This window comes from Salmo trutta, chromosome 14 (genome assembly GCF_901001165.1).
Source record: "Salmo trutta chromosome 14, fSalTru1.1, whole genome shotgun sequence".
Lineage (NCBI taxonomy): Eukaryota > Metazoa > Chordata > Actinopteri > Salmoniformes > Salmonidae > Salmo > Salmo trutta.
The window spans coordinates 36,867,188-36,883,557 of NC_042970.1; the positions used below are offsets into that span (position 1 = coordinate 36,867,188).

The 16,370-nt window shown below is 41.5% G+C and overlaps 1 protein-coding gene across 3 annotated transcripts; it reads right to left on the minus strand.

The window, feature by feature from the left end:
• Window positions 1-1,392: 1,392 nt before the first annotated feature.
• On the minus strand, window positions 1,393-13,939 carry LOC115207961 (tubulin alpha chain). Of its 3 annotated transcripts, XM_029775610.1 has the most exons (5): window positions 13,796-13,938; window positions 12,485-12,707; window positions 12,077-12,225; window positions 11,047-11,973; window positions 1,393-1,558 (listed from the first exon to the last, which is right to left on the minus strand). In XM_029775610.1, the coding sequence occupies exons 1-5, from the start codon at window positions 13,796-13,798 to the stop codon at window positions 1,511-1,513; spliced, it is 1,350 nt and encodes a 449-aa protein (XP_029631470.1). In that variant the 5' UTR covers window positions 13,799-13,938; the 3' UTR covers window positions 1,393-1,510. The 3 variants fall into 3 exon arrangements, with proteins under 3 accessions (XP_029631470.1, XP_029631469.1, XP_029631468.1); XM_029775609.1 differs by lacking the exons at window positions 11,047-11,973; window positions 12,077-12,225; window positions 12,485-12,707; window positions 13,796-13,938 and adding exons at window positions 2,591-2,739; window positions 2,827-3,049; window positions 4,525-4,648 and having other exon boundaries at window positions 1,393-2,485; XM_029775608.1 differs by lacking the exon at window positions 1,393-1,558 and having other exon boundaries at window positions 10,561-11,973; window positions 13,796-13,939.
• Window positions 13,940-16,370: the final 2,431 nt, after the last annotated feature.

The following is a 16,370-nucleotide window of genomic DNA, read 5'->3' on the forward strand; positions in this document are numbered from 1 at the left end:
AACCATGTGTGTGATCAATACCATTTGATTTGGCACGAGGCAACATGCTCTGTACGTTATCATTCTCCTCCTGCTTATCTAACCTCAACAGTCAAGCTCTAAGTTAATGATCTGCAAGTAAGAACAAAAATGATAAATAAAAGTATAATTCATAAAGTAATTGTTTTATAAGAGTACCCTAAACCATTCATAAGAAAATGCCATGCTAGGGAGACGCCATTGTATTCTATTATTTTGTCATACATAGACTTCTCAATATTTGTACATAATGGAGCTGTTGTCTGGAATGTTAAAAGAATGTGGTCTCAGACTTTGGACGCATAGCCGCGGGAAGTTGTTTTGGGGGTAGGTGTACTCTGTCCTCATCTCTGGCATTACAGCCGAGCCAAAGGCCAGGAAAATATCAGCCCATACCTCTATTCAATTCATGATACTTAGATTATTTAATCAGACCCAGACCACTTCCACAAAATACTATTTAAATATTCCAAATCTCAAGGTTTCCAAAATAATTGTGCATGCAGTAGACACTGCAACCTTTACTCTGCACTGAAGACCTATTCAAAGTTCAGGCCTACTTCCTCATTTCACCTCAGCAGTCAATTGCCTGTAAAAGATGAATAGGAAATGCTGTTGTAGCTTATTTTGAACATGTTCACTTCTCACACAGGGAGTTGATGACACTGGTATGAATGTAATAAGATGCTACTCTTTCATAGCTCTGAAGTACAGGTCAGAGGTCTTTAATATTAAACACTGCTAACAGTAATTCCGAGGACAACTATTTGTAATTGAAGGGTATGTGGATACCATCCAAAAGGCTATATCAAAGTGCCCCTAACTGACACATTGAGGAAAGGTAGCTAATATATATATACACACACACACACCACATATATACACAGCCTAAGCGCACAATTGATGACATAGACAAACTTCCTCTAAACCAAACCAGAATGCTTCAAATGCTCAATCAAGAACAGAGTAGTTTTGCTGAAAAGGATCAAAAGACTTGTACCACATTTCTATGCACCAGTGTTTTCAGTCCTATTCCAACTATACATTTGTCATTTAGCAGACGCTCTTATCCAGAGCGACTTACAGTAGTGAATACATACTTTTATTGTACTGGCCCCCCGTGGGAATCGAACCCACAACCCTGGCGTTGCACACACCATGCTTGACCAACAACCACAGGGAAGGCCTCTATATTTGCATAGATTTTATGAAACAGTCCCAAAGTTCAGCCTCGATGTTCAGCCTCATTCAGAGCAAGCTGTGATATCCAACACAACAGAACAATCATAGTGAATGCTGTTTTATGAGACATTTTATGTCAATGCCATGTTATTTGATTTTGTATGCAGGGTAATGAACCACAAACAAGTTGAATCATTGAAATTGACTTTTATTGCAATAAAGAGCAAGATTTAAAAGTCAAGGTTACAAAGGGACAGAAAAACATTGTTCCATGAGGAATGTGTTGAGACAGGCTGAAATTGCCTGATACTTAGTACTCTTCTCCCTCATCCTCTCCTTCCACGCTATCTGCTCCCACCTCCTCATAATCTTTCTCCAGGGCAGCCATGTCTTCCCTGGCCTCAGAGAACTCCCCCTCCTCCATACCCTCACCTACGTACCAATGCACAAATGCACGCTTGGCATACATCAGGTCAAACTTGTGGTCAAGCCGGGCCCAGGCCTCAGCCACTGCAGTGGTGTTACTAAGCATGCACACTGCCCTCTGAACCTTGGCCAGATCTCCACCAGGTACCACAGTTGGGGGCTGGTAGTTAATGCCAACCTTGAAACCAGTTGGACACCAGTCTACAAACTGGATGGAGCGTTTTGTTTTGATGGTGGCAATGGCAGCGTTAACGTCTTTGGGCACAACGTCCCCACGGTACAGCAGACAGCAGGCCATGTACTTGCCATGACGTGGGTCACATTTCACCATCTGATTACATGGCTCAAAACAGGCATTTGTTATCTCTGAAACAGTCAGCTGCTCATGGTAAGCCTTCTCTGCTGAGATCACTGGGGCATAGGTGGCCAGGGGGAAGTGGATACGGGGATAGGGCACCAAGTTGGTCTGGAACTCTGTCAGATCAACATTGAGGGCACCATCGAATCGGAGGGAAGCAGTGATGGAGGACACAATCTGGCTGATCAACCTGTTCAGGTTGGTGTAGGAAGGACGCTCGATATCGAGGTTCCTACGGCAGATGTCATAGATAGCCTCATTGTCTACCATGAAAGCACAGTCAGAATGCTCCAGGGTGGTGTGGGTGGTCAGGATTGAGTTGTAGGGCTCAACAACAGCTGTGGACACCTGGGGAGCTGGGTAGATGGAGAACTCAAGCTTGGACTTCTTGCCATAGTCAACAGACAGGCGTTCCATCAACAGGGAAGTGAAACCAGAACCGGTGCCACCTCCAAAGCTGTGAAAGACCAGGAAGCCCTGGAGGCCAGTGCACTGGTCAGCCTGGAGAGAAGGACGAGAGACGTTTCACATTCATTGTTAATTGATTAAAGTAGGCAGGCTGTACCATGTACAATAAGACATCACTAAAGGTTTTGAGATTCTCACCAGTTTGCGGATCCTGTCCAGAACCAAGTCTATGATCTCTTTGCCGATGGTGTAATGCCCACGGGCGTAGTTGTTGGCTGCATCTTCCTTCCCAGTGATCAGCTGCTCAGGGTGGAAGAGCTGGCGGTAAGTTCCAGATCGCACCTCATCTGGAAAAAGATCAGTTAACTTTTCGGAAGACTAAGGAGATATACACATGTTAACAGAACCTCATTGCGTCAAGACAGTGATCTTACCAATGACAGTGGGCTCCAGATCCACAAAAACAGCCCTGGGGACATGCTTGCCAGCTCCAGTCTCACTGAAGAAGGTGTTGAAGGAGTCGTCACCTCCTCCAATGGTCTTGTCACTGGGCATCTTGCCATCTGGTTGGATCCCATGCTCAAGACAGTACAGCTCCCAGCATGCATTGCCGATCTGGACGCCAGCCTGGCCCACATGGACCGAGATACACTCACGCTGTGGGAGAATGAACAATCACGTAAAATTGAGTGCTCAGATATTAGTAGTCTTTCCTAAAGATGACTTGCAGTTATTTAAAAAGCCTTTTAATGAGGAAGCCATTTTGGCTGTATGGGCTTGTGTACCTGTATGTTTTCAAGTTATGCATAGCTTTGGATCTAGTACAAGCACACCCTGGTCACCTGACTAAGTGATTATATGCGGCTATGAGGGAGACAGACCTGCTCATGTTGGTGCTGCAGAGAAAGCACATGATCTCAGGCAGCAGCTTTTGGAGTTGAGTAAGTCTATTCATGGCCCCAAATTATTGAGGGGTTTAGCCTCTTCTAAACGTAATCAAGATTTAGACAGAAATGTAAGGATACACTTCCAGACCATTATTAAAATACATTTGGGTGATTATTAGTGTATAATTTAGGCTACTACATGGCAATGACTCATTTTAAAGATTTATATTTAAATCAATGTGGCCTAATCAAACCATGAGAAAGAATGGACAGGATTTACGTGTTACATCTGTGTTATTGGCTATGGCACTGTCAATTCGGTGCTCATGACAATGGGAGTGATTTTAGCTGTCGACTGTGGTAATCCTCGATGTAACGTTACTGAAAATCAGCATGGCAAGGATTAGCCATGTATGGGGCGGCAGAAAATCCCTGATATGGCACAATTGACACTAGCCTACTCTGAAGAATGGAGTTTTTCAGCGACCCGATTTTTTTGTTTGTTTATCTCGATTGAGATTGAGCCAAATAGGCTATGCCATTGAATGGGCAACTCCCCTTTCAAACAAAACGAAATGGCGTCGTCTAAAATAAAGTGTACATGTATATGCCTCTGGAGTATAAGGGACTACAATAGACTATTATTCTATAAAAGGTCCTGCCCCTCGAAATTCCACCGGCGACAGGCTATAAAAAAATATCTGCTATAAATCACGATCAAGTCATCTCGATGGTGTGTCAGATCATTTCCGATTTTACTGCTTTTGCATTGTAGACTAATTATGAATATGACCACGACCCATGTTCACTACAAACGCGTGCCACTTTCCGCAATGCAACAAAGCAAGAATAGCCTACTATGGTCAAGGAGCGATGGGGAGAGGAGGAAAGGACTAAACGCCGTCCTACATAAGGAATCAAAGACCTCAATCTGTGGCGCAGTCCTAGAATTGACAGTCACCGTACGTGGTAAAAGGGTCACTTTTGAAGCCTAACAAATGAAATCGTATTATGGCATTTTCAAATGTAGACCATTTGTGTCACATCGAATAATGTCTGTCACTGTGGGAAAAAAATAAAATCATACAAAATATAAATTTGTTAGTCAAAAGATATAGGCAACAATTATTAATTATTGTGTCATGTTTTATTGATAATCCATCATCTAGTTTTATTACGCGAGCATGACACCACATTTAAAGAAGTCTACATTACAATTCTCGTCATTTTCATATTCAAACTTACCATGTCTAAGATGAGGAGTTTTATAAGAGCAGTAAAGATAAAATAAGAACCCGTAGATTAAAGACCAACTCTCACAGACGGACCTTTAGGAGTCTAATGTGAGAAGTTTCAGTAATGCGTCAGGGTGGGGCTTTATATAGGCTACTGATTATGACGGTCCGCCACATTTGGGCGGGATTTAGACTGAAATTTACCGCCCACCTGGGAAAAAATAGGCGTTTTTGCTCGTTCTATTGGACCATTTCAACATGTAGGCCTACTTGAATGGTGAGGACCACGGAAGAAGGAAATGGCGTGAAAGAGTGTTACCTACGACCAACCATATCATGTCTAAATGGATCCATCTTTTGTCAAATTTACTTCAAAAGTTTTTCTGCTATTTTTGCATTTTAGCTAACCCTAACCTTTTTCCTAACCTTAACCTAATTGTCCTAACATGCCATGTTAATTCACCTAACCTGCTGCTTAAGCTCTTCTAAACCTGCTACGAAAAGTAAATTCTGACAAAAGCTGGATATGCTCCAGCCATGATCCTACAACCAAAGTACAATGCCGTGAAGATAAGCAAATTTCCACAGCAAGAGTGAGGTTTTACAACTATTTTGATAGCCGATTACTTTGAAAATGATAACAATGTAGGCCTAACCTTTGACACCATCTTTTTCTGTCATCTTTAGGTTTTTTTATACGCCCTAGGCTATATGATTTTGCTTTAGATTTAATCATAATTCTTGAGTTATTTTTTGGATCTGCTTGATATAGGCCTATTGCAGCTGAGAATCTTTGTACATTGACTTTGTAACTGTAATTTGGAGGACACAGTTGTCATTTTACTGGTCTCAAGGAAGCACTTCTCCCTCTTCTTAAAAACTTTGCTGGGTCATTAAAGAGGGCTATTGCACAAGGTTATTATAGTTTGGGTTTTACATATTAGTTTTAATTTATATTTGTTTTTCTGTCTTAATTTGGAGTTTAGTTTCAGTTAGTTTTCAGACCTGATTAGCTACTTTTTTATTTAGTTTCAGTTATATACAAATATTTATATTTTGTTTTTGTATTATTTAGTTTTAGTGTTATGGACAGAAAGCATACATGGAGCCAGGCTAGGAGCCATTTGTGTTATATAGTTTGTTGTGTATATTTTGGGATGTCACTTCTTGCAGCCTGGGGGCAGTAATACATCATGTGAAGGGTTATAGGTTTTGTTAGGTTTAAAGGTGCAATCAGCAGTTGCTTCATCCATTTTTGGACTTATAAATGAATGCTATGTACCCATTGATTCTTGAAGAATATAACTTATAAATGCCTCATGAGCTTAGTTCAACTGTCGTTACCCATTAGAACCCAACATATAAGCTTTTTTACTCCAACGTTTATAAACAAAGTAAATATAAACAAATATTGTAAAGCCTCAAAACATGGGTGAAACTATAATTCTGGATATCATGGATGGTCAGTCTTTGTATCCATAGCTCTGTCTATGAATTTTAGAGCGGCTACATTTCCCCAGCTCCATCTTTCAGCTTTTTACCAAAACTGCTGATTGGCCCTTTACATTATAAAGTCAATCTCAATATATCTCAATATCTCAATATGACTTGGATTTAAAAGGAATAGCGCTGAAACTGGTCAAAAAAATATGGTGAAAGGTAACTCTCACCCATGTTTACACCAATCCAATGCTTTTCCTCCTCAGTAGGACATGTAAGAATAATCAAGTTATCTACTAGTCGATTCTTTCACTGTAAGCTAGTGATGGCTGATAGTGATGTAGTCTCGGATATCCCAGACCTTGGAGCATCGTAAACTAGGCAAGCAACCCGTCTGTCTAGACAGCATAGACTGTAAAAAGAATAGACGGAGCCATCGATGACGTCACCTCATATTTTCCTATGTGAAGTCTTAGTGGCACATTTGAAGATCAGTGTCGCCATCTTGCTTCATGGAGGCGTTTTTGGAAACATTGCATGCACAGTTTGAGCTACTCTAGGACGTGATGTTGCAAGCTAGCTTATTGCTGCTCCCTCTCATTGAGTATCTCAAGTTGAAGGCCGACCGGGGTACTGCAGGCTGCAAATGATCCTTATAACTTCAAGGACATACTTCTGGTGAAATAGAAGCAAGTATTGATACCATGATTGTGTTCAGATTATTTTTTTATATCCATTAATATTGACCACGATCTTGCTTTTGGAAAACATTGCCTGCAGTACCCCGGTAGGCCTTGAACTTGAAGTCCTCACTTAGAGGGGGCAGTTGTTCTCCCCTGGTCAAGAGCGACTAATAGTGATGCACAAACTAAGCCTATTTCAAACATCACCATCTCCTGGCAGCATTTACCCACCAGATTCATTAGCTTGAAAACACCATTTGAAAACCCCATTTGATTTTTGAACATAATTCAGGATGTTTTAAAGTTTATTCGAGTTAGTTTTAAAGTCAAGGATAATAGTTTCAGTATAGTTTTAGTTTTTCAAATGGGTTTGTGAATTATTATATTTCAGTTTACTAAATAGATTTTTTCATGATTAGTTTCAGTTTACTATAATAACCTTGCTATTGCATGGACAGTGATCTGTCAGTGGAGTATTTCTGGTACAGTGTAGGCTTACTCAGGAAACAGCAGACACTAGAACCATACCAAACCACAGGAGGGAGCCAGAGTTTTTGATTATGAATCTCATCATAGATATTGTTTATAAAGTCTTGCAGCAGTCCATAGAGAATGATAGAGGCCTCTAGTGGCCAAATATTAGCAAGTCAGTTCTTAACTGACTTGCCTAGTTAAATAAAGATTAAAAAACACTAGGCTACCTGCTGCCCCATGACTCCAATCATCAGCCAATGGTCACCAGGTGGGATTAGCCAATGAAGTTGGAAGTCCCACCCAGTTGACTACATTAAAATGTTGGAAGCCCTCAATGGCACTCATTGAGGGCTTCCAACATTTTAATGTAGTCAACTGGGTGGGACTTCCAACTTCATTGGCTAATCCCACCTGGTGACCATTGGCTGATGGTTGGAGTCATGGGGCAGCAGGTAGCCTAGTGTTTTTTAATCTTTATTTAACTAGGCAAGTCAGTTAAGAACAAATTCTTATTTTAAATGACAGCCTAGGAACAGTGGGTTAACTGCCTTGTTCAGGGCCAGAACAACAGATTTTTTACCTTGTCATCTCGGTGATTCAATCTTGCAACCTTTCGGTTACTAGTCCAACGCTCTAACCACTAGGCTACCTGCCGCCCCTTAAGAGTGTTAAGAGGTTTTAAGAGTGTTGGCCCAGTAACCAAAAGGTTGATGTGCCCTTGAGTAAGGCACTTAACCCTAATTGCTCCTGTAAGTCGCTCTGGGTAAGAGCATTTACTAAATGACAAAACAAATGTTGTTGTCCTGTTGGAAAGTTAACCTTCGCCCCAGTCTGAGGTCCTGAGAGCTCTGGAGCAGGTTTTCATCAAGGATCTCTCTACTTTGCTCCGTTTGTCTTTGCCTCAATCCTGACTAGTCTCCCAGTCCCTGCCACTGAAAAACATTCCCACAGCATAATTCTACCACCACCATGCTTCACCGTAGGGATGGTGCCAGGTGACGCTTGGCATTCAGGCCAAAGAGTTCAATCTTGGTTTCATCAGACCAGAGAATCTTGTTTCTCATGGTCTAAGAGTCTTTAGGTACCTTTTGGCAAACTCCAAGCAGGGTGTCAGGTGCCTTTTACTGAGGAGTGGCTTCCGTCTGGCCGCTACCATAAAGGCCTGATTGGTGGGGTGCTGAAGAGATTGTTGTACTTCTGGAATGTTCTCCCATCTTCACAGTGGAACTCAAGAGCTCTGTCAGAGTGACCATCGAGTTCTTGGTCACCTCCCTGACCAAGGCCCTTCTCCCCCAATTGCTCAGTTTGGCCGGGCGGCCAGCTCTAGGAAAAGTCTAGGTGGTTCCAAACTTCTTCCATTTAAGAATGATGGAGGCCACTGTGTTCTTGGGGACCTTCAATGCTGCAGAAATGCTGCAGAAAACCACTTTATTTTAAGAATGTGAAATGTCAGAATAATAGTAGAGAGAATGATTTATTTCAGCTTTTATTTCTTTCATCACATTCCCAGTGGGTCAGAAGTTTACATAACATCAATTAGTATTTGGTAGCATTGCCTTTAAATTGTTTAACTTGGGTCAAACGTTACGGGTAGCCTCCCACAATAAATTGGGTGAATTTTGGCCCATTCCTCCTGACAGAGCTGGTGTCACTGAGTCGGGTTTGTAGGCCTCCTTGCTCGCACGCGCTTTTTCAGTTCTGCCCACACATTTTCTACAGGATTGAGGTCAGGGCTTTGTGTTGGCCACTCCAATACCTTGACTTTGTTGTCCTTAAGCCATTTTGCCACAACTTTGGAAGTATGCTTGGGGTCAACGTCCATATGGAAAACCCATTTGTGACCAAGCTGTAACTTCCTGACTAATGTCTTGAGATGTTGCTTCAATATACCCACATAATTGTCCTTCCTCATGATGCCATCTATTTTGTGAAGTGCACTAGTCCCTTCTGCAGCAAAGCACCCCCACAACATGATGCTGCCACCCCCGTGCTTCATGGTTGGGATGGTGTTCTTCGGCTTGCAAGCGTCCCCCTTTTTCCTCCAAACATAATGATGGTCATTATGGCCAAACAGTTATATTTTTGTTTCATCAGACCAGAGGACATTTCTCCAAAAAGTACGGTCTTTGTCCCCATGTGCAGTTGCAAACCGTAGTTTGGCTTTATTATGGCGGTTTTGGAGCAGTGGCTTCTTCCTTGCTTAGCGGCCTTTCAGGTTATGGCGATATAGGACTCGTTTTACTGTGGATATAGATACTTTTGTACCTGTTTCCTCCAGCATCTTCACAAGGTCCTTTGCTGTTGTTCTGGGATTGATTTGCACTTTTCGGACCAAAGTACGTTCATCTGTAGGAGACAGAACGTGTCTCCTTCCTGAGCGGTATGACGGCTGCGTGGTCCCATGGTGTTTATACTTGCGTACTATTGTTTGTACAGATGAACGTGGTACCTTCAGGCGTTTGGAAATTGCTCCGAAGGATGAACCAGACTTGTGGAGGTCTACAAATTTTCTTCTGAGGTCTTGGCTGATTTCTTTTGATTTTCCCATAATGTCAAGCAAAGAGTTACTGAGTTTGAAGGTAGGCCTTGAAATACATCCACAGGTACACCTCCAATTGACTCAAATGATGTCAATTAGCCTATCAGAAGCTTCTAAAGCCATTACATAATTTTCTGGAATTTCCCAAGCTGTTTAAATTCACAGTCAACTTAGTGTATGTAAACTTCTGACCCACTGGAATGGTGATACAGTGAATTATAAGTGAAAAAAATCTGTCTGTAAACAATTGTTGGAAAAATTACTTGTGTCATGCACAAATTAGATGTCCTAACCGACTTGCCAAAACTATAGTTTGTTAACAAGAAATTTGCAGAGTGGTTGAAAAACGAGTTTTAATGACTCCAACCTAAGTGTATGTAAACATCCGACTTCAACTGTATGTAAATAAGGTATGTCTGTTTTTACGTTTGTAATAAATTTGCAACAATTTCTAAAAACCAGTTTTCACTTTGTCATTATGGGGTATTGTCTGTAGATTACTGAGATTTTTTATTTATTTAATCCTTTTTAGAACAAGGCTGTAACGTAACAAAGGTGGAAAAAGTAAAGCAGTTTGAATACTTTCTGAAGGCACTTTACAAAGATTATAGTCTATCTATCTCTATCTACCAGTCCAACTACATTAGCAAACTGCTGAGGATAACAATATGTAAAATTGCCTGCTGAAGAATATAACATTACAAATGTTTCATCAATATGAAAACTGAGCTTTGCCACATACTGCATAGACAGAGACAGACATGCTTAGTCTAGATAAAAGTAATGTTTGCAAAATAAGTATTTTACTTGGGTATATAAACCTACTGATATCAATTTAGTCTGTGGTCACTTATCTGTATGTGACTTATAACATTGTTACAGGATGTCATAACAGAGACAGAGAACAACCTTTATTGATGATCATTTTATTAGGATCTCGCTACAAAAGCACAGATTAAGCAAGGACATCAGCCTTTGTGAGTGAGCATATTTTAAGACTTGTAGACTACACCTTACCATCCTGCTACTTCATTATATTGGTTGTTCAAGGCAGAATCATACACTCTTAGAAAAAAAAGTGCTATCTAGAACCTAAAAGGGTTCTTTGGCTGTCCCTGTAGGAGAACCCTTTGAAGAACCCTTTTTGGTTCACGGTTGAACCCTTTTGGAACTCAAAAGGGTTTTACCTGGAACCAAAAATGATTCACCTGGAAGCAAGAAGGGTTATCCTATGGGGACGTCGAAGAACCCTTTTGGAACCCTTTTTCTAAGAGTGTAGTGGAAACAATTCAGTCATTCTCAGCTCTGGGTCACATAGGAATGTGTGAATTTGGCATAGTATTTAATACTCCTCTCCCTCCTCCTCTCCCTCTCCCTCAATGGAGTCGACACCCACCTCCTCATAATCTTTCTCCAGGGCAGCCATGTCTTCCCTGGCCTCAGAGAACTCTCCCTCCTCCATACCCTCACCTACGTACCAGTGCACGAAAGCACGCTTGGCATACATCAGGTCAAACTTGTGGTCAAGGCGGGCCCAGGCCTCTGCAATAGCAGTGGTGTTGCTAAGCATGCACACTGCCCTCTGAACCTTGGCCAGATCTCCACCAGGTACCACAGTTGGGGGCTGGTAGTTGATACCAACCTTGAAACCAGTTGGGCACCAGTCTACAAACTGGATGGAGCGTTTTGTTTTGATGGTGGCAATGGCAGCGTTAACGTCTTTGGGCACAACGTCCCCACGGTACAGCAGACAGCAGGCCATGTACTTGCCGTGACGTGGGTCACATTTCACCATCTGATTACATGGCTCAAAGCAAGCATTGGTGATCTCAGACACAGAGAGCTGCTCATGGTAAGCCCTCTCTGCTGAGATCACTGGGGCATAGGTGGCCAGGGGGAAGTGGATACGGGGATAGGGCACCAAGTTGGTCTGGAACTCTGTCAGATCAACATTTAGGGCACCATCGAATCGGAGGGAAGCAGTGATGGAGGACACAATCTGGCCAATCAACCTGTTAAGATTGGTGTAGGAGGGACGCTCAATATCAAGGTTCCTACGGCAGATGTCATAGATAGCCTCATTGTCTACCATGAAAGCACAGTCTGAATGCTCCAGGGTGGTGTGGGTGGTCAGGATGGCGTTGTAGGGCTCAACAACAGCTGTGGACACCTGGGGAGCTGGGTAGATGGAGAACTCAAGCTTGGACTTCTTGCCATAGTCAACAGACAGGCGTTCCATCAACAGGGAAGTGAAACCAGAACCGGTGCCACCTCCAAAGCTGTGGAAGACCAGGAAGCCCTGGAGGCCAGTGCACTGGTCAGCCTGGAGAGGAGGAGAGATGTTTCAGATCATTATGGTTGGACAGCGACAAGAAATATAAAGGATGTACAATAAGGCATCACTAGAGGTTGTTGGATATTGTCACCAGTTTGCGAGTCCTGTCCAGAACCATGTCTATGATCTCTTTGCCGATGGTGTAATGCCCACGGGCGTAGTTGTTGGCTGCATCCTCCTTCCCAGTGATCAGCTGCTCAGGATGGAAGAGCTGGCGGTAAGTTCCTGTGCGCACCTCATCTGGAACAAAGAAAGGGCTTTTATCTGAAGAAGTCAAGAATGATACACACAAAAAAATGGTTCTATGTGATAATTAAAATGTAGGGCTGGCGGCTGATTATAATATTTGTTATTTTTGTGCAGCCGTGAGTGAGAGTGTCATTCCAGTTTATCTAATCTGTTGTGTTATGCTATTATGTATTTGGCACTATATAGAACCATTTGTTTTTAGTGTGTTGCACAGTGTCATGATCATTGTTTCAAGACAAAGTGATCTTACCAATGACAGTGGGCTCCAGATCCACAAAAACAGCCCTGGGGACATGCTTGCCAGCTCCAGTCTCACTGAAGAAGGTGTTGAAGGAGTCGTCTCCTCCTCCAATGGTCTTGTCACTGGGCATCTGACCATCAGGCTGGATCCCGTGCTCCAGACAGTAGAGTTCCCAGCATGCATTGCCCATCTGGACTCCAGCCTGACCCACGTGTACTGAGATACATTCACGCTGGTCAAAAAATTAAAAAGTATATAATTAATTTAAAAAATAAATGTAATTGAGGCAAGTGTCCTAACTATACATTCCAAGAAATGTATAGTAAATTACAACCAGACCATTAAAAAAAAAAAGTCATAATGAGACCTTTGGAGTCTGGATGCTTTTGCGCAGGTTTCCCAGACAGTCCTGGACTAAAACGGTATTACAATGGAGATTCTCCATTGACCATGCTTTGTAATCCAGCACTAGGTTTATCTGAGTCCGGGAAACCTGCCCTTGATGTCTGAATGAGTCACTCTCAATATGCTAGCCTAGCACCTGCTACAAGGGTCATAACTGCTGATATAATTTAAAAAATGCATTTTTGAAATACCAAGTCAGATTTGGTCCCATTCTGCACAGACAAAAACATGCTGATAGACTAAAAATAAATGTACAGTGTGCTAAATGTTGTGGCAGATGCTAGCCTACCTCACTGAGTGCAATATGAATAATTAATGTGAACATTCTGAATTTCAGTAAAGGCTACAGTATAAAACATATTTACCTTACATGTATTTCATTTTTCAATAACAGGCTATTTATCTGAATTAGACATAACAGTCTATTATAATTATATTGCACATAGGCATAATTAAACTGTTTGGATTTGGCCAACACATGCTTCAGCTTTTGTATGACTGAATTCACACAATTTCCAAATTTCCTTAGGGAGTGGCTTGCTTTGTGTGGCAGAGCAGTCTATTACAATTTGCGTGTCTGTTTCTAAATTAGCCTACACTTGTTTTAATATAGATGCCATTTAGGATGTTCCTATAAAAAACGTGGGTTTGAACACTGCAAACCATTTTTCAACAAAACTGAACATCAACACCAACTCTCTAGGCTACTACTAAACACGCGTTTAAGAATAATAGAACATTCTCGATCTACAAGACCCGTGCATTCTTTCTAGCCACCCACCCATAATCAAAATGTAATTGCAAATGTACCCTAATCACTGTCTCATTGTATACCCAATTGTAAAAAATAAAAATAAAAAGAATAATAATGATACAATACAAATGTTTTTTTATAGAATGAAATGAACGGCTCACCATTTTGATTGCTTTATGAGGAAAGGTATGATGGAGGCGCCAGAAAGATGAACAGTGCTCTCTTCTCTAGACAGCCTCAGTCTCTAGACTGGCCACTGCGGGAGGAGGCGGAGGCGGTGATTTCTCATTCAATGAACCAGACAGCGACACACAGCCACAGCCCAGATTCGCTGACAAAAGACAAAGCATGTTTGCAGATAATTACGTTGTTTTTAGTTGTATTGCTATATTATTGTCATTTTGAAGTCGAAATGAAATATGTAGGCCTAATAAACATTGTAGATCGAATTTAGCTCAATGAGAGTGAGAAAGTGACAAATGGCGTTGACCAGTCTATGGTGACTGTAAATGATTTATTTATGTGAATATTATTATTTTCAACCGTTAATAGAGTGTCTTTTGTTGGATGACAGTGAAGGCCTACATGAGATACTGTAAATCCCATGTAAAAAATAAAGAAATGGAGACAGGCTTGAGTAAGGTGCAGAATGGTCAAATCTAACCCCTTCAAAACAAACACACGCACACGCACACATTGCGCCACATGCACTTTATTTTGTAAGTCAATTAATTATTTAGTCCCAAATCTCTTTGAGCTTTGGGTGCTGAACTAAATTCTGTGCCAACAATACAGCCTTGTTATAAAATGTAGAGCAGAATATCTAGCAGCACATTAGACATATCGCCTCTGTCATTAGATGCCATTCAAATACAAATGAAATGTATTGAGATGGAGAGGATGCAAACCAATATGAAATCTCACAAAAGACAGCATGTTCATTCAAGTGCATGAAAAGACTTTCATGCCAATTTAAAATAAAATGGAAAAAAGGTTACCAAAATAGGATTCCATCAAAATAAAATAAAAAAAATGAAAAGATGAGAAGTTGTAGATGCTTGACAGAAATGTTCAGAGGCCAGACTCTAAAAAGGAGTTAATTCATGTATTAAATTAGAGTATGACTTTGGCTGCACCAACCTCCTCCTTCTAACCCCCGCTTCCCCCCTAGTCTGCCTGGCCAGACCTCCGCCCCTCTTTGTTGAAGATTTTGCTGCAGTGACGTCACTCCTCTGCAGTGAATCATGTGACTGATGTGTCACTGTGGTTAGTTACCAGCAAACACATGGCCCCTCAGCTGTCTGCCCTCTCCTCTCCCTGTGAATACCCCTCAACACACACACACACACACACACACACACACACACACACACACACACACACACACACACACACACACACACACACACACACACACACACACACTGTGAATACCCCTCAACACACACACACACACACACACACACACACACACACTGTGAATACCCCTCGACACTCACACACACACAGTCATCATTTCAATAATATCGGACGTAGGGCGATGGGATAAAGTAAGAGATGAGGGCTGTGTTTGAAAGAGACAGCTGCATCAGATTCTCCTGACTGCCCCTCCCTACCCGTCTGCCTGACTTGCATCCCATCCCAACTCAACAATCACAGACAGATGGACCACTTATACTTTCCTTCCCTTTAGGATTGGCCGAAACATGGATGAAACCCCGTAAAAAAAATATCAAGATGTTGAGCATGAATGAGTAAATAGTCTAACTGTGTTCTAGTGTATGTTAGCAGGTGCATACCCATCTTATTTATGGTCAGGAAGAATGCTGTTATGAAGAAACAAATGACAAATATTTGATTTTACTCCTGAAACACAAGTAGACCTATGCCATGAATCTATTGCTGCTACAAGCCTTTGATGATAATCCATGGAAGAATATGACAGGAAAAGTTGAATTTGAATCAATATCCCCATTATGTGTATGAATGCTGAACAAAGAGAAAATGCATTTAGGCCTAAATAGAACAGAAGTCAAACCACATGGCTATATAAAAAACCAAACCAAAACCAAAGTGATGATTTTTATTTATTTTATTTCACCTTTATTTAACCAGGTAGGCTAGTTGAGAACAAGTTCTCATTTGCAACTGCGACCTGGCCAAGATAAAGCAAAGGAGTTTAACACATACAACAACACAGAGTTACACATGGAATAAACAAACATACAATCAATAATACAGTAGAAAAATCTATAAACAGCATGTGCAAATGAGGTAGGATAAGAGAGGTAAGGCAATAAATAGGCCATGGTGGCGGAGTAATTACAATATAGCAATTCAACACTGGAATGGTAGGGTGATGATGATGAACGTGTGTAAGTGATTGTTATACATGGTTTGTGTGTGGGGCTCTGCAGGGTGTGTGGCAGACAGTTGGGCCATTGGTAACATGTGCTAGTAGAACCTGAATGTTGAATGTGATTCTCTCTAATAGATCAGCAGGGATCCAGGAGCTGGGTTTCCCTTGATTGCGTTTACTCATGTACTTATCTCTGCAGCAAGATGCTTTAATACTCTACAAAATGAGTCATGCAAGTCTCTAATGGAAGATATTTGAACATCTCAAGTACATGGGATTAAGTCCCATAATCAGTTGCTTAAGTAGGCCTACAATACTTATCTGATGTTTGATTGCCGCCATCGATAAAAGACAGAACTGTGCAGCCGTCTTCATCA

Bases quoted from the DNA above. Each gene is read 5' to 3' on its own strand.
- LOC115207961 (XM_029775608.1), bottom strand. The intron at 12,226-12,484 runs GTAAGATCACTT...TCTTTGTTCCAG, and splicing joins TCTGGAGCCCACTGTCATTG to ATGAGGTGCGCACAGGAACT. The intron at 11,974-12,076 runs GTGACAATATCC...CCTCCTCTCCAG, and splicing joins TGGACAGGACTCGCAAACTG to GCTGACCAGTGCACTGGCCT.